Source organism: Peromyscus eremicus, chromosome 1, assembly GCF_949786415.1.
Source record: "Peromyscus eremicus chromosome 1, PerEre_H2_v1, whole genome shotgun sequence".
NCBI classification, from domain to species: domain Eukaryota; kingdom Metazoa; phylum Chordata; class Mammalia; order Rodentia; family Cricetidae; genus Peromyscus; species Peromyscus eremicus.
In genome coordinates, this window is record NC_081416.1 from 188,079,451 (window position 1) to 188,104,307 (window position 24,857).

The window sequence follows — 24,857 nt, forward strand, 5'->3', positions numbered from 1 at the left end:
ACCAGCCCCCAGCTCCCATCCTGCCTGGAGTCCCCATCTGGACCAGAGGTGAGTGCCTGGGATCATACCCAGAGAGGCCTGGCCCTAGGTCCCATCCCTGGGCACCAGCCATTCCTGGGAAGACCTGCCCAAATTGGCCCCAGGTTCTGGACATCAGGTGGTACTGCCACCAAAGGTTCCCCTTCTTCAAGACCCCCACGGCAGACCCTGCAATCTCCATGCCTTGCTCCCACACCCATCCACCTGAGACCCCAGCCACTGCCTGAGACTCAGAGACCAGCCTGCAGCTCCGATCCAGCCCAAAGCTTCCATCTGGAATAAAGAGAGGCTTCCTGAATCTGTCAGCTCTGTCTGAAACAAGAGCTCTGGTAAGACCAAGAACGAATCCACGAGGAGATGGGCAGACATCAAGGCAGAAGTACATACAACAAAATAAACAGCAATACAGCATCACCAGAACCTAGCCCTCCTCCAACAGCTAGATCTGAACATCACAAAAAGGAAGAAGCAGAAGAAAGCAACCTTATGAATAACATCAAAAAGAGGCTAGAGGCTTATAAAGAAGAAATCAAAAATGAAATTGAGGAAAAACAAACAAGAAATGGTAAGAAAGCTATAACAAACTGGAGGAAAGGACAAATAAAGCAGAAAAAAACAATAAATCCCTGAAAGAAAATCATAAAAAAGCAATGAAACAGATGAGGGAAACAGTCCAAGACCTGAAAAGGGAAATAGAAAAAATGAAGAAGACAAAAGAAAGGGAATGCTGGAAATAGAAAATCTGAGTAAACAAACAGGAACTTCAGATGCAAGCATAACCAACAGAATGCAAGAGATGGAAGAGAGGATCTCCGGCGTTGAAGACACAGTAGAAGAAACAAATTCATCAGTTAAAGAAAATACTAAAGCCAACAAAGTCATAACTCGAAATGTCCAAGAAATTTGGGACACCATGAAAAGACCAAACCTACGAATAATAGAGATAGAGGAAGAAGAAGAATACTGACTCAAAGGGTCAGAAAATATATTCAACAAGATCATAGAAGAAAATTTTCACAACTTAAAGAAGGAAATGCCTATGAAGATACAAGAAGCCTATAGAACACCAAACATACTGGACCCCCTAAAATGGACTATTCCATCATAGGACTTATAGTTCTGGGAAAGTCTCAAAATGTACTAATGTTGCCTTTCAACTTCTGTAGATCTGCTTTCGGCTCACTGTTCATGGTAACTAAAGTATGTCAACCTACATCATGGTTCTCATGCTTAAAATCTCACCCTGAGAAAGGCTCAGTGCTACTCTGGGGTCCTGAACATTCAGTGTAGTTCACCTCCAGTTAATAAAGACTTCATTTGACTAAACCTATGTCTGAGCAGTCTTCTCTAGTGAATACCACACAACAGTGCAGCTCCCTTCCAGGCCCCTTCAATGTCACAGTGTGTATAGAAGAAGAAAGTCAGTCTGAAGGATTTCCCACTGCAGTAAATAAATACTTACTTGTCTCATTGGAAATTTCATTTGCTCATCTACAACTGCACTAACAAGGGTGGCTCTATTGTGCTTCCCTCATGAGGTAGAGGGTTTGCTCTCCCAAATGTTACAGCTGCTAGGGGTCAGGGATAGTTCTCCCACTCCTATGACCACAGGGCATGCTCTCCCTTGTTGTGGGATGTCCTGTATGCTGTGAATATGTTGCTATGATTGATTGATAAATAAAACACTGATTGGCCAGTGGACAAGCAGGAAAGATAGTGTAGGCAGGACAAGGAGAGGAGAATGCTGCTTGGAAGAAGGCTAAAGAGAGAGACACTGCCAGCCACCATGAGGAGAAGCATGATGTAAGATACGTGTAAAACATGAGCCACGTGGCAAGGTATATATTTATAGAAATGGGTTAATTTAAGATATAAGAACAGATAGCAAGAAGTCTGCCATGGCTATACAGTTTATAAGTAATATGAGCTTCTGAGTGATTATTTTATAAGTGGGCTGCAGGACTGTGGGAGCTTGGCGGAACCCAGAAACTCTCCAGCTATACTCCCTAGTACCCATCTGTCTGGTGGTGTCATGTGCGGGGATGAGCTGCCTTTCTTTCACTCTCTTCACCCAGTAATGCCTGGGCCATGTGGTAAAGCTGGCCCTATGGTCATAAATGCTGAAGGCATTCTTTCAATTGATATCCCCTCTTCTCAGATGACTTTAGATGTGATGACTCAGATATTTCAAGTTGGTAGGAAGCCATCCAGCACAATTGACCCCATATCATCTTGACACACAAACACATCACCACAAAGTTAGCTTTCCATTCCCATTCATCCCCAAGATCTCACATTAAATTCTAAGTAGAGGCTGGAGAGATGGCTCAGCATTTAACAGCAATGTTTATTCTTCCTGAGGATCCAGGTTTAAGTCCCAGCACCAACATGGCAGCTCAATACTGTCTGTAACTTTAGTTCCATGGGATCCAGTACCTTGACACAGATATACATTTAGGCACAACACCAATGCACATAAAATAAAAATAAAAAAATATTTAAAAACATAAATAACTTTAAATGTTCCACAGTCTTAAAAGTCCCACAATGGAATACACTAAAATTTCACTCAGAGGTTAGGAGTACTGTCAGATCTTCCAGAGGTCCTGAGTTCAATTCCCAGCAATTGTATGTTGACTTACAACAAGCTATAATGAAAACTGGTGCATTTTTCTGGCATTCAGGAATGCATGCAGGCAGAAAACTATACATAATAAATAAATTTTTTTAAAAAAAATTCAGTCCTGCTGTGCAGTGGTAGCACACACCTTTAATCCCAGCACTCAGGAGACAGAGACAGGTGGATCTCTGTGATTTCAAAGCCAGCCAGGTCTACAGAGTGAGGTCCAGGCCAGCCAGTGCTACACAGAGAAGCCCTGTCTCAAACAAAACAGAAAAATCAGTCCCTTTATTATATCCAGTCTCTTTTAAAATCCAAAAATGCTCTTAAGAATTTGAAATCTCTCAAGTGTGGCCTCCTAAAAACAAAAATTAGGTTAAATAATTCCTTATTTCAAGAGGGAAAGGCCCAAGGCAAAGTCTCTCTCTGAAAAGTAAAATCCACTCTCCAACTGTGCAATAGTTCTATTTCCAATGTCTAGATCCACTCACGATCATCTGGGCTTCTCCAAAGGGCTTGGGTCACTTCTTCAGCTCCATCCTCTGCAGCACACACAGCTTGTCTTCCAGGCTCAGGATGGCTCCACTCTATAGCTGCTGCTGTTCTTGTCAGTCACCCCACAGTACTGACATCAACCACAATGCTGGGTCTTCTGCTGCAACATGGCTGCACTTTCATCACCACCTCTCATGGACTCTCTTCATGGTTCCAAGTGTCAAATTCTCTGTGTGGTTCCTTTAATTCTGGAACTTCAACTGCTACTGTGATTGCACCTTCACCAATGGCATGTCCTGGCCTTTCACAGTGCCAAGCCTCAGCTGCAATCCCTGGCCAATTCATGCCTTCAAAACCAGTACCACGTGGGTAACTCTCATGCCACCAAGTTTGACTGCCAGCATGAAATACAACTGCCTCTGGGACACAGCATCCTTGTGTTCTCAGGAAACACTTCTCAGAAGATTTCAACTCAGCAATGCTGGGTTCTTCTTAATCACCACTAATTTCTCAACTCCAGCCAACCAGCATCGAGTATCTCAGTAAAACAAAGGTTTCAATTCAGTAGTTCAGCTATTTTGTTAATCATAGCTGATTATTCAGCCCCAGATAACCAGGGCCACAGAATCTTAATTCAAAATAACAAATGGCCCCAATAGAGTCTTTAAACTTCCCTCTGAAACTTCACAAGCCAGGTCCCCATCTTCTGCATTGCCCTCAACATTCTTATATTCCAAGCTACTACGGAACACCTCGCCAAGTATTAAACACTCAAAGGATTTTCTTATACAATGTTCCAAAATACCTCCATAGTCCTCCTACAAAACAACATGGTCAGGTCTGGCAAAGCAAGACCCCACTCCTTCTACCAACTTGTCATAGTTAGAGTTTCTATTGCTGCAATAAAACAACATGGCCAAGAACCAAGTTGGAGAGGAAAGGACTTATTTTGCACACACTTTCACATTTGAGTTCATCATTGCAGGAAGCCAGGACAGAAATCAAACAGGGTAGAGACCTGGAGATAGGAACTGAGGCAGAGGCCATGGAGAGGTGCTGCTTACTGCGTTGCTCCGCCTGATTTCTTATAGAACTCAGGACCACCACCTAGGAATGTCACCACCCACTTTGAGCTGGGCCCTCCCAGTCAATCACTGATTAAGAAAATGCCCTATAGTGGGATCTCATGGAGACATTTTCATTCTAGGGGCATGAGAGGCTTTAAGACAGGGTTTCTTTATGCAGCCTTGGCTATCCTGTAACTAACTCTGAAGACCAGGCTGGTCTCAAACTCACAGACATCTGCCAGCCTATGCCTCCCAAGCTCTGGGATTAAAGGTATACACCACAACTGCCAGCTTAAAAACATTTTCTTAATTGGGATTCCCTCCTCTCAGATGACTTTAGCTTGTGTCAGACTGACAAAAAACTATCCAGTGCAGGGTACTTGAGCTGAAAGGAGAAGTGGACACAGGCTTCATTCCAAATCCAGAAGCAATATCCAGTTGATAGCCAGCTGCTAATGAAAGTTTAGTTTGTTCCAAGGGAGTCTCACTGGGGAAATCAACTACGCTGAAGGGTAGAATGCATGTGTAATAGTAGATGACCAACAGAAAATGAACTCAGTGGCATCTTTGGATGTTTCTTGTCTCACAATATCATGTCAGGGTATTTTCCTTTTTTTGTTTGTTTCTTTGTTGTTTTTGTCTTGTTTTGTTGTTTTATCTTGTGTTGTTTTGTCTTCTTATTTTTCTTCTCTAATTTTACCCTATGGGTTCTTTGAGTATATACAATGGCTATCACTATATGTTTTGGTGGCATCGAGTGTGTAGCAAAGTGGGTCTCTGATTCATCTGACTTTTCTTGGGCTCCTTTCCTTGTCTTTGTTTATTTCGTTTAATTTAATGTGCTATTTTTTATTTTATCTTAGTATATTTTATTTTAGTGTATTTTATTTTATTATTATCCCATAGAAACCTGTTCGTTTTCTAGTGAGAGACAGAAAGAGGTTGGATTCAGATGTGTGTGAATGTGTGTGTGTGTGTGTGTGTGTGTGTGTGTGTGTGTGTGTGTGTTGCATGTGCCTGTGTGTGTTCATCCCTTGAAGCTACTGTTACAGGTGGGTGTGAACTATATTTTATGAGGGCTCTGTATTGAATTCAGCCACTTTGCAAGAGCAGTACATGATTGTGTCTACTGAGACATCTCTCCAGCTTCTGCAATATTCTGCAGTATCTGTTTATTGAAACATCCCTATCTCTCCTAAGTTCTACTCCTCTAGCTTCCAGAATGCATCAGAATTCTCTAGCCTTCCCCCTACAAGGTGTAGCATTGTTTTGCCTTCATCTGCAAACATGAGGTCACAAACTTTCTGCAGTTTCTCTCAATACTCAATTGCTGTCAAAGTCTTACACTCACTTGGATATCAAAAAGAAACCTCTGAGTTTATTTCAAATCTTATTGTATATTAGAGAAGCAAAGAATATTTCCACCCCACACAAATGTCCAATAGCCATGTCTTGTAACAATAGGTGACTGAGTAGAAGATTATGGGAGACAATATAGATAAAAGTAGTATACATGACACTAATAAACATCATTAGAAGAAACAGTGAGAGTCACTAGATAATGCATACATCTTCCATTGTATCCTAATAGGGGGTTCTGTTCCAACACTATAGTTGTCATTTAAAATTTATGAAACGGGAGTTCTGGAAGAAGATTTCTCTCTTAACCTTTGAAGAGAATTTCTCTCTGGTCTTATCAAAATGATGTAGCACTTGGGGACAAAGATGCATCCCAGCAAGCCAGCACTGGAGGCTAAGATGGATAAGACTTCCACAGCCATCATTATCTTCCCCTTTGAGCTGTGGTAGACAGGGAGAAAAGTGACCCAGACACTGCAGAACAACAGCATGCTGAATGTCAAGAATTTGGCTTCATTGAATGTGTCAGGGAGATTCCTGGCCAAAAAAGCCACAGTGAAGCTCCCCAGGGCCAGAGAGCCCAGGTATCCTAAGACAGAGTAGAAAGCAGTTACTGAACCCTTGTTGCACACAATGATGATGTGCCCATGCTCAGAGTGTGCATCAGTGTCAACAGAGGGAGGGGAAGCTCCCAGCCAGATTGCACAGAGAATAATTTGGATGATGGTGCAGATGGGAATGATGTAGTTAGGTGCCCTTGATACCAGGAGCCACTTCATCCTTCTTCCAGGAGTAGTGACTTTGAAAGCCAAAACCACAGTAATTGTCTTGGCCAACACAGTGGAAACAGCCACAGTGAATAAAATACCATATGTTATTTGCTGCAGGACACAGGTAGCTGATTTGGGATGGCCAATAAAGAGCAAGGAACAGAGGAAACAGAAGATGAGGGAGACAAGTAGGATATAGCTGAGAGTGAGGTTATTGGCCTTCACAATGGGAGTGTCTTGGTGTTTTACAAAGATCCCAAGAACCAGAATGGTGAATGCAGACAAACACAAGGCCATACAGGACAGAGTCATCCCCAAGGGGTCATCAAAGCCCAGAAAGGTCACATCTTTGTACAGGCAGTGGTTCTGCTCTGCATTGGCATACTGGTCCTCTGGACACTTCATACACTGATCCATATCTGATGCAGAAAGCAAAAGTATTGTAAGTGCAACTTCAGCATTTCTTATGGACAGGTCATGCCAGTGTATTTTGGAAACTTTACAACATCCACAAACTTTATTGATAAAGATGTAATTGAGAATTTTCTAAAGAGCAATGCTTCATTTCATAATGCCTAACTTCTTTCAGGACAAATGCAAATCCTATGGATACAGTATAACATGAATCTTTCTGTCTGAATTAGAAGTGATGCCCTCATGAGCGATGGAGACTTGGTCTTATCCAGGATGAAACCTCTTATAACTTTTTTTATTCCCGCATGATCATCACCAAACAGCTGAGCAACAGCCAATAGAATCTATTGTGTGTGTGCATGCAAGTACATATGTATGTGAAAGCAGTAAATGAAAAAGAGTGTTTGAAAATAGTAAATGAAAAATTGATCATGAATTTAAGGTTTTGGGTACATGTGTGGGAAATAGAATGGGGAGAGAGGGAGATTTTATAATGATGTATGCTGTGGAATGTTCTTTATGGAAAATGTGTTGCTCTGATTGGTTAGTAAATAAAACACTGATTGGCCAGTAGTCAGGCAGGAGGAAGTATAGGCGGGACTAACAGAGAGGAGAAAAGAAAGAACAGGAAGGCAGAAGGAGACACTGCCAGCTGCCACCATGACAAACAGCATGTGAAGATTTCGGTAAGCCATGAGCCATGTGTCAAGGTATAGATTTATAGAAATGGATTAGTTTAAGATATAAGAACAGTTAGCAAGAAGCCTGCCACGGCCGTACAGTTTGTAAGCAATATAAGTCTCTGTGATTACTTGGTTGGGTCTGAGCAGCTGTGGGACTGGCGGGTGTCAGATATTTGTCCTGACTGTGGGCCAGGAAGGAAAACTCTAGCTACAGATGTATGAAATTCTAAAGAAAAAATAATGAAATATGATGCCCTTAGTTATGTCCTCATCAGGGAATGGGGATACCCAACAATTTATAAAATGAAATAATCCTACTATTAAAGGTAGAAAACTCTATACATACATAGTAACCAGAAGTCTTGTATCTTATACCACCACCTTTGTGAGCACAGAGCACCTACTTCCTTTCCTAATTTCTATCTATAGGAGACCTGTGTAGGGAACCCATGCCCACTCTTTCCTCTTGGGTATTTTTGAGGAGTGAAGGATAAGAGATTTAAATAAAAACATAGAAGAGAGAGAGAGAGAGAGAGAGAGAGAGAGAGAGAGAGAGAGAGAGAGAGACATAAACACAGGATAGCCTCAGGAGGACCTGGATCCTAATCCATCGGACCTGAATTTTATTCCAAAGGCCTTTTCATAACAAAGCCAAGTGGCAAGGCTAAAGACCTTGCCTCTTGCTAAATACAACCAGGTGTAGACCCTACCAAACACCTATTACCCAGGCCCTATGTCCAATTATCATCTTATGCAGCCCTGCTGGGAAAGCAAGCTCAGGTATCACTAGGAAACCTCTATCGGCTCCAACAGACCTGGGTTTTTTGTTTATTTTTTGTTGGTATTTATTATTATAAATGGCCTTTATAGTTATTATCTTAAAACTATTTTATTACAATCTGTTTATAGTTTTACATGTGTGTGTATATGTGTGTGTGTGTGTGTGTGTGTGTGTGTGTGTGTGTGTGTATAAAGTGCAAGGTGTCAAGAAGGAATCTTGTAGGAGTTGGCTCCATCTCATTCCAGTGGGCATTCTGGGATGAACTCAGATCATCAGACTTGTGGCAAGAGATTTACCTGCTAACTCTTCTCACTGACCCTAAATCTCTTTCTTTTAAGATTTATTTATTTTTTATGTATACAGTGCTCTGCCTGCATGTATGCCTGCACACAAGAAGAGGGCACCAGATCTCATTACAGATAGTTGTAAGCGAACATGTGGTTGCTGGGAATTGAACTAAGAACCTCTGGAAGAGCAACCAGAGCTCTTAAGCAGTGAGATATCTCTTCAACCCCCTAAGTGTCTTTTTTAAAATATTCTTTGAATTATACACAATGACTGGTATAAAGGTGAAAAACTATTCTGACCTCACCTTCGAATTTGGCCATCTCCACATCAATAACCAGTTGACTTATATGGATTGTGTATGCCACACTATCATTGGAATAATCATGGCTATTTCTTTTCACTACAAAACTATTCTATTTAAATTATTGTCACATTATTCATTACTACTGTGTACAAAAATCTTAAGTGGGACACCTGTCTTCCTCTACATTAAATGTCCACACATATCCCCACTTTTTTGACATGAAATCAAGTGCTCTCTAATGTTTAGCTGTTTCTAGTAATTTTACCCACAATAACTACTCTTTAGTCACCACATCCTACAATGGCATCAGTCTCAAAACTCTCTGAGAAACTCCCTTACATGGAAGTAACAGCACTTGCATCATCCCAAAGTTTCCTTAGCAGGCTCCCATTGCAGCCTTAAGGTATGACTCTGAATTCAGATCTTTGTGCTGTCAGCTAAATGACAACACAAAATACTATGCATTCAACTGCTGTATAAACAGCATGCCAATCACCACACAATTCTTATTTACCATCCCAACACATGGTGACTCAATATCTCTCTTTGTCCGCAATGTTGTGGGCAGTGGCAAGAACAAGTTGCGTAGGATTCATGACCTCAGTGGTAGGAGATGACTCAACAGTTAAGAGTGTTTACAGCTCTTGGAGAGAACAAGGATTTGGACACAGCATCCATTTGGAAGCTTATACCTGTCTGTAACTCAAGTTCCAGAGGCTTGTATGCACTATTTTGGCCTCCACAATCTCCTGCACATAAACTCACACAGAAACACATACATACATTCAAGGAGGATAAATGAATAACCAAATATTTAAAAAGACTCATGACTACAATCTAGTCTACATGTACCTTTACAGGGATATAATCATTGGGGAAGATATAGTGTAGAATTTCCTCACAGGGCTGTTCGATTTTTCAAAACACTTTCTTTTACAAAATACTATGAGCAATGATTTTACAGTGAGTCAAGGGTATATGGGAAGGCATGGGTTGTTATTTATAAGGACATTATTATTGATCATATACTTGTAAAAACAAAATTAGGAAAGGAATAGATTTTATTTGTGCTGTAAAAGGGCCACAGAACTTAGTAGTTCCCCAGACCTTCCCTAACTGAACTGACTCCATGATAGAAGTGCCACTCAGACTATAAAACTCACCACCTAGCAGCACAACCTGCCAAACTAAAGAAATGGACTATTCCATCATAGGACTTATAGTTCTGGGAAAGTCTCAAAATGTACTAATGTTGCCTTTCAACTTCTGTAGATCTGCTTTCGGCTCACTGTTCATGGTAACTAAAGTATGTCAACCTACATCATGGTTCTCATGCTTAAAATCTCACCCTGAGAAAGGCTCAGTGCTACTCTGGGGTCCTGAACATTCAGTGTAGTTCACCTCCAGTTAATAAAGACTTCATTTGACTAAACCTATGTCTGAGCAGTCTTCTCTAGTGAATACCACACAACAGTGCAGCTCCCTTCCAGGCCCCTTCAATGTCACAGTGTGTATAGAAGAAGAAAGTCAGTCTGAAGGATTTCCCACTGCAGTAAATAAACACTTACTTGTCTCATTGGAAATTTCATTTGCAGGGCAGGGGATGCAATCAAAACAGCAGGCTGCCATCCATTCTTGATGGAATTTTCTGAATCCAGGGTGACAATCAACACTGCACACAGCAGAGGACATCTGAGGAAAATCAAGCAGAGGCTGGGCCAGGAGTTATAACTTCAACAGTTATAGCATCTCACCATGTTGAGAAGTTAACAAGTTTTCTTTCTATCCATGACCTGAGTGAACACATTTCCTTCAGTACTTTATACAAGGCCACACATAAATCTGTGAGAACAAATTGGTGAAATATTGAGGTGCTTCCAACTACTAAAAGTTCAGGAAGATCTAGGAGTATATGTTGTGTCACCACTGGAATGCCTGAACTGAACACCCTACCCACCCATTGTATAGCTTGGCTTTGTCAACTTGACACAAAGCAGAGATACAAGAAAAAAGAGAAACTTAATTGGGAAGTTGTCTCCATCTAATTGGTCTCTGGTCATATTGGTGACCTATTTTTTTAGTTGCTCATTATTCTGGGAAGCACCACCATACTTGGTCCCATTTCTGAATTCTGTGTAAATGCTTTGAGTTTCTCTCCATGGAGTACAACATTGTCTATGTTTTGTGTTATAGAAACTTATATTGTCAAGAAATCTTCTTTCTGTTTTCCAAGGGTGTTTTTTCATGATTCTTTGTTTACTTTCTCTGAAGGGATGCTGGATAATGATCAAAACTTTTTCTGTATCTTTTTAATGAACATATAATTTTTATCCTAGCATATTTATGTGACATATTATACTTGATTGATTTGCATGTGTTGAACCAGCCTTACATCCCTGTAACAAAGTCATCTTGTGTATAGGGATTGATCTTTCAGATGTGTCTGTTTGCCAGTATTTACTTGAGAATTTCTCCATCCATGTTCATTGATTGGACAACAATTTTTTTCTCTCTGATTCATTTTACCTGGAATGATCTTTTTACTTTATTGTGGAGACTCTGTTCTTCTTTATGAGCGCAGTGTTTTCCTTTTGAGCAACACAGTATTGTGTTTTTTTTTTTAAATTCCCCCTTCTGGACAATTGGTGAGTGCCTGGGCTCAGCCTAGATCCCATTCCTGGGCACCAGCCACTCTGGGGAAGACCAGCCCAACTTGGCCCCAGGTTCTGGCCATTGGGCAGGATCCCTTCTACCCCCACCCCACTGGAAAGACTCCCCTTCTCAAAGACCCCCGGCAGACCCTGCAATCTCCAAGGCCTGCCCCCACACCCATCATTGCCCGAGACTCCAGCCACTTCCTGAGACTTTGAGACCGGCCCCCAGCTCCCATCCTGCCCCGTACTTCACTTCTGGACAAGAGTTCCCATCTTGCCCCAGACTTCCTGTCTGGACAAGAGCTCCCATCCTGCCCCGGACTTCCCATCTGGACAAGAGAGCTCCTATCTGGACAAGAGAGAGAGACTTCCTGAATCTGTCAGCTCTGTCTGGTCCAAGTGCCCTAATAAGACCAAGAACGAACCACAAGGAGATGGGCAGATGTCAAGGCAGAAGTACATACAACAAAATGAAGAGCAATGCAGGAACACCAGAAACTAGCCCTACTCCAACATCTAGACTTGAACATCAAAAACTGGAAGAAGCAGAAGAAAACAGCCTTATGAATAACATCATGAAGAAGGTAGAGGCTTATATAGAGGAAAAAACCAACAAAAATGGGAAGAACACTATAAAAAACTAGAGGAAAGGACAAATAAAGCAGAAGAAAACAATAAAGACCTGCAAGAAAACAATAAAGCCCAGAAAGAAAATCATGAAAAAGCCATGAAACAGATAAAGGAAATAGTCCAAGACCTGAGAAGGGAAATAGAAAAAATGAAGAAGACACAAACAGAGGGAATGCTGGAAATAGAAAATCTGAGTAAATGAATGGGAACATCAGATGCAAGTATAACCAACAAAATGCTAGAGATGGAAGAGAGGATCTCTGGCGTTGAAGATACAGTAGAAGAAATAGATTCATCAGTCAAAGAAAATACTAAATCCAACAAAGTCATGACCCAAAATGTCCAAGAAATTTGGGACACCATGAAAAGACCAAACCTATGAATAATAGGGATAGAGGAAGGGCAAGAATACCAACTCAAAGGCACAGAAAATATATTGAACAAGATCATAGAACAAAACTTTCCCAACTTAAGAAAGGAAATGCCTATGAAGATACAAGAAGCCTATAGAACACCAAACAGACTAGACCCCCCAAAAAAGTCCCCTTGCCACATAATAATTAAACAACTAAACATAGAGAATAAAGAAAGCATATTAAGAGCAGCAAAGGAAAAAGGCCAAGTGACTTATAAAGGCAAACCCATCACACCCAATTTCTCAATGGAGACTTTGAAATCCCGAAGGACCTGGACAGATGTAATGCAGACACTAAGAGACCGTGGATGCCAGCTTAGACTTATATACCCAGGAAAACTTTGAATCACCATAGGCAGAATGAACAAGACATTCCAAGACAAAGCCAGACTTAAACAATACTTATCCACAAACCCAACCCTACAGAAAGCACTAGAAGGAAAATTCCAACCTAAGGAAGTCAGATACACCTCTTAAAACACAGGCAATAGATAACACCACAGCAGTATATCCCAAAGAAGAGAAGTACACACACACACTACCACCAAAAAATAACAGGAATGAACAATCAGTGGTCATTAATATCCCTTAATATCAATGGACTTAATCACCTATAAAAAGCACGCCTTTAAGCCCAGCACTCGGGAGACAGAGCCAGGTGGATTTCTGTGAGTTCGAGGCCAACCTGGACTACCAAGTGAGTTCCAGGAAAAGTGCAAAGCTACACAGAGAAACCCTGTCTCGAAAAACCAAAAAGAAAAAAAAAGACACAGGCTTACAGAATGGATATGAAAGCAGGACCCATCTTTCTGCTGCATACAAGAAACACACCTCAAATTCAAAGATAGACACTACCTAAGAATAAAAGGCTGGGAAAAGACTTTCCAATCAAATGGTCTTAAGAAACAAGCGGGTGTAGCCATCCTGATATCCAGCAAAATAGACTTCAAACTAAAATCAATCAAAAGAGATCAAGAAGGGCATTACATACTCATCACAGGAAAGATCCACCAAGATGAAGTTTCAATTCTGAATATTTATGCCCCAAACACAAGGGCACCCACATATGTAAAAAAACATTACTAAAGCTTAAACTACATATAAAACCCCACACATTCATAGTGGGAGACTTTAACACCCCACTTTCACCACTGGACAGATCTTCCAAATTGAAACTTAACAGAAAAATAAAGGACTTAACTGATGTTATGTCTCAAATGGACTTAATCAATATCTATGGAACGTTCCATCCTAACCAAAAAGAATATACCTTCTTCTCAGCACCCCAAGGAACCTTCTCTAAAATGACCACGTACTTGGCCACAAAGTAAATCTCAACAGATACAAAACAATTGGAATAACCTCCTGTGTTCTATCAGACCACTATGGTTTAAAGTTAGATTTCAACAACAACAAAATCTACAGAAAACCTACAATCTCATGGAAACAGAATAATGCTCAAATGAATCACCAATGGGTTAAGGAAGAAATAAAGAAAGAAATTAAAGACTTCCTAGAGATCAATGAAAATGAAGACACCACATATCCAAACTTATGGAACACTAAGAAAGCAGTGCTAAGAGGGAAATTCATAGCACTAAATGCCCATATAAAGAAGTTGGAGAAATCTCACATTAGTGACTTAACAGCACACCTGAAAGCTCTACAACAAGAAGGAGCAAAGTCACTCAGGAAGAATAGTCGTCAGGAAATTATCAAAGTGAGAGCTGAAATCAATAAAATAGAAACAAAGAGAACAATACAAAAAATAAATGAAAAAAAGAGTTGATTCTTCCAGAAAATCAACAAGATATACAAGCCCTTATCCAAACTAACCAAACGGCAGAGAGAGAGCATCCAAATTAACAAAATAAAAAATGAAAAGGGGTACATAACAACAGACTTTGAGGAAATCCAGAGAATCATCAGGTCATACTTGAAAAAAACCTCTACTCCACAAAACTGGAAAATCTAAAAGAAATGGATAATTTTCTGGATAGGTATCACAAATCTAAGTTAAATCAAGACCAGATAAACTATTTAAATAGTTCAATAACCCCTAATGAAATAGAAACAGTCATTAAAAGTCTCCCAAACAAAAAAAGCCCAGGACTAGATGGTTTCAGAGCAGAATTCTACCAGATCTTCAAAGAAGAGTTAATACCAATACTCTTTAAATTGTTCCACACAATAGAAGCAGAAGGAAGATTACCAAACTCCTTCCATGAGGCTACAATTACCCTGATTCCTAAATCAAGGATACAACAAAGAAAGAGAACTACAGACCGATCTCTCTCATAAACATTGATGCAAAAATACTCAATAAATACTGGCAAACAGACTCCAAGAACACATCAAAACAATTATCCACCATGATCAAGTAGGCTTCATCCCAGGGATGCAAGAGTGGTTCAACATATGAAAGTCTGTCAATGTAATACACCATATAAACAAACTCAAAGGAAAAAAACCACATGATCATCTCACTAGATACAGAAAAGGCATTTGACAAAATCCAACACCCCTTCATGATAAAGGTCTTTGAGCGATCAGGAATACAGGGAGCATACCTAAACATAATAAAGGCAATTTACAGCAAGCCAACAGCCAACATCAAATGAAATGGAGAGAAACTCAAAACGATTCCACTAAAATCCACAAGGCAAGGCTGTCTGCTCTCCCCATACTTATTCAATGTAGTAGTTGAAGTTAAAGCCAGAGCAATAAGACAACATAAGGAGATTAAGGGGATACAAATTGAAAAGGAAGAAGTCAAGCTTTCCCTATTTGCAGATGACATGATAGTACACTTGAGTGACCCCCAAAGATTCAACCAAGGAACTGATACAGCTTATAAACACCTTCAGCAACATAGCAGGATACAAGATCAACTCAAAAAAATCAGTAGCCCTCCTATATACAATTGACAAACAGGCTGAGAAGGAAATCAGAGATACATCACCCTTTACAATAGCCACAAATGATACAAAATACCTTTGGGTAACACTAACCAAGTAAGTGAAGGACCTATATGACAAGAACTTTAAGTCCCTGAAAAAAGAAATTGAAGAAGATGTCAGAAAATGGAAAGATCTCCCATGCTCATGGATAGGCAGGATTAACATGGTAAAAATGGCAATCTTACCAAAAGCAATCTACAGATTCAATGCAAACCCCATCAAAATACCAACACAATTCTTCACAGACCTGGATAGAATAATACTCAACTTCATTTGAAAATAAAAAACCCAGGATAGCCAAAGGAATCCTGTACAATAAAACAACCTCTGGAGGCATCACGATCCCTGACTTCAAGCTGTACTATAGAGCTACAGTAATAAAAACAGCTTGGTACTGGCATAAAAACTGACATGTGGACTAATGGAATCAAATTGAAGACCCTGACATTAATCTGCATACCTATGAACATATAATTTTTGACAAAGAAGCCAAAATTGTATAATGGAAAAAAGAAAGCATCTTCAACAAATGGTGCTGGCATAACTGGATATCAGCGTGTAGAACACTTCAAATAGATCCATATCTGTCACCGTGTACAAAACTTAAGTCCAAGTGGATCAAAGACTTCAACATAAATCCAGCTACTCTGAACCTGCTAGAAGAGAAAGTAGGAAGTAGTCTTGAACGCATTGGCATAGGAGATCACTTCCTAAATATAACACCAGTATCTCAGACACTGAGAGAAACAATCAGTCAATGAGACCTCTTGAAACTGAGAAGCTGTTGTAGAGCAAAGGACACGGTTTACAAGGCAAAGCGACAACCTACAGAATGGGAAAAGGTCTTCACCAACCCCACATCTGACAGAGGACTGATATCCAGAATGTATAAGGCACTCAAGAAATTAGACAGCAAAAGGCCCAACAGTCCAATTAAGAAATGGGCTATAGAACTAAACAGAGAATTCTCAACAGAGGAAACTCTAATGGCTAAAAGACATTTAAGGAATTGCTCAATATCCCTAATTATCAAGGAAATGCAAATCAAAATGACTCTGAGATACCACCTTACACCTGTCAGAATGGCTAAGATCTAAAACACTGAAGACACCTTATGCTGGAGCGGATGTGGAACACGGGGAACTCTCCTCCACTGCTGGTGGGAATGCAAGCTTGTACAACCACTTTGGAAATCAATATGGTGCTTTCTTAGAAAATTGGGAATCAATCTCCCCCAAGACCCAGCTATACCACTCTTGGTTATATAACCAAGGAATGCTCAATCATACCACAAGGGCACTTGCTCAGCTCTGTTCATATCAGCATTGTTTGTAATAGCCAGAACATGGAAACAACCTAGATGCCCTTCAACTGAAGAATGGATAAAGAAAATGTGGTACATATACACAATGGAATACTACTCAGCAGAGAAAAACAATGACATCATGAGGTTTGCAGGCAAATGCATGGATCTAGAAAAAATCATCCTGAGTGAGGTAACCCAGACTCAGAAAGACAAACATGGTATGTACTCAGTCATAGGACGATACTAGATGTTGAACAAGGATGACTGGACAGCTACTCACAACACCAGGGAGGCTACCTGGAAAACAGGACACCAAGAAAGACACGGAGATCACCCAATGACCGAGAAATGGATGAGATCTACATGAACAGCCTGGACATGAGTGGGGGTAATGAAGGGCGAGGGTCGAGGGAAAGAGAGCTTGGGGAAGCAGGAGATCCCAGCTGGATGAACAACAGAGTGGGAGAACAAGGAATAGGAGACCATGGTAAATGAAGACCACATGAGAATAGGAAGAAGCAAAGTGCTAGAGAGGCCCACAGAAATCCACAAAGATGCCCCCACAATCGACTGCTGGCAATGGTTGAGAGACAGCCTGAACTGACCTACTCTGGTGATGGGATGGCCAAACACCCTAATTGTTGTACTAGAAACCCCATCCAATGACTGAGGGAACCGAATGCAGAGATCCATGGCCAGGCCCCAGGTGGAGCTCTGGGAGTCCAATTGGCGAGCATGAGGAGGGTTTGTATGAGCGAGAATTGTTGAGCCCAAGGTTGGATAAAGCACAGGGACAAATAGCCAAACGAATGGAAACACATGAACTATGAACCAATGGCTCAGGGGCCCCCAACTGGATCAGGCCCTCTGAATAGGTTAGACAGTTGATTGGCTTGATCTGTTTGGGAGGCATCCAGTCAGTGGGACCAAGTCCTGTGCTCAGTGCATGCGTTGGCTGTTTGAAACCTGGGGCTTATGCAGGTACGCTTGACTCGGCCTGGGAGGAGGGGACTGGACCTGCCTGGACTGAGTCTACTAGGTTGATCTCAATCCTCAGGGGAGTATTTGCCCTGGAGGAGATGGGAATGGGTGGTGTGCTGGGGGGAAAGGGAGGGGTGCGGGAGGGGGGCGAACAAGGGAATCGTGGTTGATATGTAGAATTAAATTATATTGTAAAATAAAATAATAAAAAAGAATTTTAAAGTATTCATACTTAAAAAAATTTAAAAAAATAAAAAATTTCCTTGTCTGTGTCCTTTTATTAGAGAGTGGGATTCTTCAAATTCAGTTATTAATGAAAGTTATTTGGTGATTATTGTCAACTGGTGCTTTTATATGTTTTGATGGATTTCAAACCTTTGCTTTTATGTCTAGTGATCTAGTGTAGTCTACATATTCCTGTGACATCTACTGTTTATCTTAATATTCAGTGTGAAGGAGTGTGACGTGTAAAGACATTCTGGAAGTGTCTTCCTTACTGATGTTACAGCAGCTATATGTTCCTGCAATTTGTGTTCACCATTACAAGTTTTTCTATCTTCCTGAAACTATGAAGGACAGCTTTGCTGGGTATAGTAATTGAAATTGGAAATTTTGTCTCTGTTTTAAAAACATAATTGATACTCCCTCCTTTTAAAGTGTCTGTGAATAAAGCTACTGTGATTATGATGGAGAGTTTCAATGAAATTGATCTTATCTCTTGTAACCTAAAATTCCTCTTTATTCTCCCTAATTCAGATTTTAAGTAATATTTAAAATTCAAAATATCCTTTTCTGAACCTGTCTGTTAGGCACTCTGACTGCCTCCTGTATCTGGATGGCCATATTTCCCCCAGAATTTGGTAAAATTTTGGCTGTCATTTTATTAGAAATACCTTTGGTCCTTTCACATGTTGTCCTCCTCTTGTGCCTGTGCTTTCTTAATTTGATCTTTTACTGATGTCCCCTAAGTCTCTTGTGTTTTCTTCATCCTTTCTTATTGTTTTATCTTTGTCATAGTTTAAATTAAAAATCATCTGCCTTGTTTCTAGTCCTGAAAGCTTGTCTTCTACTTGAGACATTCTCAGAGAAAGACATTTTATACAGTTTGTTGTTTGAATTGTTCTGTCTTTCATTTTCAAACTGTTAGTATGAATTCTTCATGATTATTATAACATTACTGAATTTTTGTCACATCTTCACTCTATTCCTTATTATTTGCAAGTGTTTGTGATCTAATTGGATTGTCCTTAGAGGTGATTTTATTTTTTTGCTCTTTGATTTTTTGAACATCCTTACAATTATTCTTTGCAGCCTTTCTTTAGTATGGCATTGAGTTCACTGTCATGTAAGCCTATGATTGTATCATTTTGAGTCATGCTGCCTCACTGTTTGCAAGTTTCATTTCTGCATTATGATTTGCATATCTGGAGTACAGCACATATTGTGTTGTTTTTAGTTCTTCCTATCCTTTTGGTTGATGTTTTTGTAATGTTCAAGTTAGGCATGGTAGAAGCAGGCTTGTGATTTCATTGCTTGCCTCTGATCTAGTGGAACAGACCGGTAGCTAAAAATTCATCCCGTTTGCTCTGTTCTCTGAACATAATTTTCTCATCACTGTGAAAACAAAATATTAACTCTTGATTCAACTCTACTTGAGCAACTTGAGATATCACTTCAGATTTGGTTTGCACACTTTCCAGAAGTAAACACCTTTCAAATTCAACACACAACATTGTAGTAGGCAATGTAGTTCACACACTATAAAACCAGACAAATCAGAATCAACACCTATAATACATCTTGGGGACTTATAATGGATATTTTATTTACAAATTTTCTCAAAGCCAAATTATTATGACTATGAGTGCCAGTCAGACCAATTAAGGAAACAATACAAATCTTTTTGTTTATTTGTTCATTTGTTTGTTTGAATGAGTTATGCAAAAATTAAGGTACAAAGAAATGCTCTTCTATTGAAGGATTCCTTTAGAAATTATAATTCAGGGCAGGAGAGGAAGCTTAGCAAGTTATCACACTTGCTGTTCAATTCCCCACGCCTACACTTAAGCTCAAAATTGTCTTCAGTTCCTGGGTATCTTAATCCCTCTCCTGGCATACTTTGATACCTCATACTCACATGGAACACAGATATATACAGGCAAAACATCCATATACAAAAAAGTCTAAAAAGCAAATTATAATTAATAAAATATCTATGGTGGTCCATGAAAATGTGAATATATTGTTAGAGAAGTAGGCAATTTGGACCTCCTAGTCAACATGCTTGAATAAAATTATAGAATATTAATTAATGACTTGTGTATCTGTTCCTAGTTCCAAATCTCTCCTTACAATTAGTTTCAGTCTTTTCAGCATGCAGATTAGAGATTCAACAGAAGAGAAGAAAGGCATTGGGTGGCAATCAGAAAGGTACCAAGAGAATATTGATAACTTTACTGGGAATGATATGAAATGTTGGTGATATCTAGTTTTATATTTGTTTATAAATCAAAGAGTTTCTGATATGATAAAATATATGTTTGTCTTAGATTTTCAAAAAATTATTAAAAAAATCATATTTTTTAAATCTGAAAGGAAGCAACAATTTACATGAGTCTTTACGTGACCATCCTTCTAATTCCACTAAGTCACAGGGAAACCCAAACGGTCCCAATTGACAGTCGTTACAACTGTGAAGTGTACATCAGTACATTTTGGTCAGACCCACCTGTCTAGTTCCTGTGGTCCACTCTATCATATCTTCATATAAATGGAGCTGTTGACCATGTGGAAAATATGGCTTAAACTCTCCTACTTTCACCTTAAGTCCAACACCATGGGGGAAATTACAAATGTGGTAAATGCCATACTCTGCTTGCAGTTTTTCTTTCTGATTCATATTTATTACATCTCCAACAGGATTAACAAAGTGCACATTATGAAGAAATAGGTGAAGCTGAAAGATAGAAAACATTCTTTAGTCTATATTCTATTATTTTAAGTTTGAAAATCTATTCTGATTTCATCCTAAGGCAACTTTATTGAAGGTGCCCAAAGGAGAAACTCAATGAAAACATGTGAATAAATAAAAGTCATTGTGTTCCTAGAATTTTAGTTCTCTCAGGGCAAACCATCAAACAAAAAACCATACAAACAAACATCAAACATAAGTATGCACCATACACACACATACACAAACACACACACATACACACACACACACACACACACACACACACACACACACTTCCACACAGACACCCATGCACAGGCACACACATACTACAGCCACACTCATTCACACACATACACACTAACACACACATACAAACAGACCTAAACAATCAAATATAGACACAGACACACACAGGCACATAAAGACACAAAACCCATACAGAGAGACACACACTGATACAAACATTCACAAAGAGACATATGTGCACACAACAAATATCTGCTCATATACACAGTCATGCAGAAACACAAGGGAGAGATATTCATATATGCAAAGCAGCACATCCATACACACACATACAAAGGCACAGAAATGCATTTAGACACTAACAAAGACACAATACACGTACATGGAAACAAACACAAAGATAAGACAATCAGATGCAAATATACTCACACACACAGGCACACAAGCAGGTATTAAACTGAATCTCAGCACTATTTCCTGTGATATTGCTCTGAGAGAATCAAGAGGGATAAGGTACCCAGAGACTACAGTGAGGTCAGAATCGGGTGAGTACACTTATACAAACCATCCCTTATAGTGAACACCACATATATGACAAATACTGGTTTCAGCATGTGAGAGACTCTTAAAGAATATAACATTGATGACAACAAGTACAATTCCATTGGAAGATACAGTACTTGTGAGCAGTCAGAATCCAGTGCTCTCTGAGTGTTGATTGACTGATTTTCTACTTGCTGAAGAAGCATTTCATGGAGAGCATGGGCCATAGCATACACAGCACTGTATATATCATAAGCATCATCACTAAAGGCCATGTCAAAACTCTGTAGCATTAACCATTCCAGTGAGGCATTAGATGAGCAGTTCTCCAGTGTCTTACAGTTAGATGTTGAGGCTTCACAGCTAAAGTACATCCACCCCAGTCCTGCCAGGAATGTGTCTGTGTATTTGGAAGGGTTCAATGTCTGAACATAATTTTTAAGACCAGAAATCTCAGCATGGTGGTGTGCAAAAGCAAGAGTCCCGTGGAATGAGTCAAGGGTGAAGTCTTTCTTAGTTGTGATGACTTCCCACTGGGAGGTGGTGACCCATATTCTCTGTATACCCTGTGATTTCCACATTCTAAAGCACACAGCTAGAGTACTGCCTGTGTCACCATAAATGATAACAACATTTGTGGATGATATCTCAATTTGGTTGTTATACATTTCAGCTCTTGACATGTATAACTCCATGTTGACTGGGATCATGATCACAAAGGCCAAGCAGACTCTTTGGACTTCAGTTTCTCCCCTCAGATCTGAGAGAAATTGGAGACCCTTGTCATCATCTGAGATGGCCAGCCCAACCCAGTTCCAGTTGAAGTGAAACATCAAAGAGACCATGGCCAGGGCCAGAGCTGTGTCCTTGGGGGCCATCTGATACAGACTGGGAAATTGTTCACGATCACTCAGGATAGGATTGAAAGGTCCATAGGTGAGCTGAAGGACATGAAAAACATGGAATAGCATTTGGTAGAGGACTGTCAGAAATCTCAATGGGAGCCTGAGGTGTGTGAAGCACCAGTTTGAAATGACAGGAAGGCAATTTTTCCCTATTACTACAGTTATTACACTGTTAGAAACCTGACAAAAATCACATTTTTACAATTTGTTCAAGAAAAATCCCGTTGACTGCTAATTCTTCTTCTCATCTACATATCAAACAATGAACTGTGAATGTCCAATTGAGTGCCTGATTAATCACCCTTGAAAATGATTTACATGAATGTGAAGACAGTTTCCCCCTTATACTCTCCTTAGCATAGGCTATCCCAACTAAGGAGAAAGATTCCATACTTCCCACTCAAACAACCTCACCTGTGGATGTTTGTAGAGCTGGAGAAATGGTGTCACCCTCACAGATGTTGATGACATTGGTCCTGTAATAGATACTATACATTTGGTCTCATCTTCACAGATGTAGTTAAGGAGAAGAGTATGTATTTCTTCAAAATGGTTTATGAAATTTTGATATCCCTGTTTATCATCATAATTGCTAGAGAAGAAGCCAAATATAAGAGACGCATTTGGTAGAAGATACAGACTCCTGTTGATTTCTTTCACAGCAAAAGCAAAAGGCAGAACAAACTGGTAGGTTTGAGTTGGTATTCTGAAAAAAAGGGCACAGGGTTCAGTATGGATAATGCTCTATAGATGAATGCTTTGTGGTTAATACAAGGAGTACCATGCATTTTATGTCTTTCCAGATATAGATTGACAAATCCCCAGTGTTGTAAGGTTGGAAAAACACAAGATGCTTGGGAGCTTGGAAAAAACCTAAAAAGTTAATGAGAGTGGTTGTCACAAAAATAAGAAATGTGTTCTTGTCCACTTTGACAGAGAATTTCACCTTGGCTATATGAGTACTGAACCTGCATTTGATAAAAGATATGTGTGCGTGTATCTGCAGGCGATTTGAGAATGCAGTTCTAATGGGGGCCAGAAGAGGAAGCTGGATCCTTGAGGGCTGGAATTTTAAGTGGTTTTAAGGTGCCTGCCCATATTGTTGTTTGAAACTGAACTCAGATTCTTTGATAGCACAGCAAGTATTCTTAACTGCTGACCTGTGTCTACAGCCTCAGTTTATTACTTCTTTCTATATTCTAGATATTCTTCAGTCTCATATAGACAGTAGATATTTTTGCATGTGTTTGTAGGCAGCCTCTTACCTTGCTCACAACTTTTGTGAATGCAGACAAATTTAAGATTTTGCAATCACAGTTGTTAAATTGTGGTCCTATTACCTGAATTATTTGATATATTTAAATGTTTCCTCCATGTTGTTTTCATCAGTTTCATGGTTTCAGGTATTACACTAAAGTCTTTGATCCATTTGGACTTGATTTTGGAGCAGGACAATGGTTGGGAGACACTTCTTTCCAACCTCTGGTTGGCAGGTTTTCCACTAGCATTTCTTGAGCCGGCTGTCTCTTCTCCATGTTATATATGGGAGGGATTGCCTACTATTAAATTGAATTTTTTCCTAGAGTTTATTTTGATAATGTTTTTCTCCTCTTCTAATTTCTTCTGGGTCCTCCCCAACTCCCTACCCACCAACTTCTATATTATTTTTCTCTCTATTTTTCTTTATAAACAAATGAAAAAGTATAGACTAAAAAGGCATAAAAAACGCAAAAGAGTTAGGGGATTTATCTCAGTGATAGAGCACTAGCATAGCAAGTGCAAGCCCTGGGTTCAGTCCTCAGCTCTGAAAAAATAATAAACCACAAAAATGAAAAATCAAAATAAACATCAAAAACCAAATGGACATCTATTTCCATAAGTTGCTAGGTGAAGCCTCTCTTAAGACAGTTGGACTAGACACCAATTTATGAGTATAGCAGAATATAATCAGGAATCATTTCATTGATTTTTTTTCCATTCATGTTTGATTCTATCCTAGATCTCTGGAATATCCTGATTCTGAGTCCTGATCCTCAAGGGGGATTCCCTTTCAGGGTATGGGTCTCCATCTGTGCCAGTCATCTCTTGGTCACTCACACAATTTCTGCACCATCTTTACCACAAAATATCTTGTAGGCTGGACAAATTGTAACACCCAAACATTAGCTGAGCATGGGGAATCCTGCAGAAGGTGGGGGAAGGATTGTAGGACTCAGTGATGTCAAGGATACCACAAGAAAACCCACAGAATCAACTAACCTGGGCTCAGAAGGCCTCACAGAGACTGAACAGACAGTGTGCCTGCATGGGACTGACCTAGACTCTCTGTCTATATGTTAAAATTATGTAACTTGGTCTTCATGTAGGACTCCTAGTAGTGAGAGTGGAGGCAGATAACTCTGACTCTGTGGCCTGCAATGATGACCCTTTCCTCCTGCTGG

The 24,857-nt window shown here is 39.8% G+C and overlaps 1 protein-coding gene across 1 annotated transcript; it reads right to left on the bottom strand.

Annotated features, from left to right (window-relative positions):
- Positions 1 to 5,849: 5,849 nt before the first annotated feature.
- LOC131894371 (vomeronasal type-2 receptor 116-like) lies at positions 5,850 to 23,115 on the bottom strand. Its single transcript, XM_059244623.1, has 5 exons — positions 22,831 to 23,115; positions 21,649 to 22,452; positions 20,495 to 20,722; positions 10,389 to 10,512; positions 5,850 to 6,769 (listed from the first exon to the last, which is right to left on the bottom strand). The coding sequence occupies exons 1-5, from the start codon at positions 22,885 to 22,887 to the stop codon at positions 5,850 to 5,852; spliced, it is 2,133 nt and encodes a 710-aa protein (XP_059100606.1). The 5' UTR covers positions 22,888 to 23,115.
- Positions 23,116 to 24,857: the final 1,742 nt, after the last annotated feature.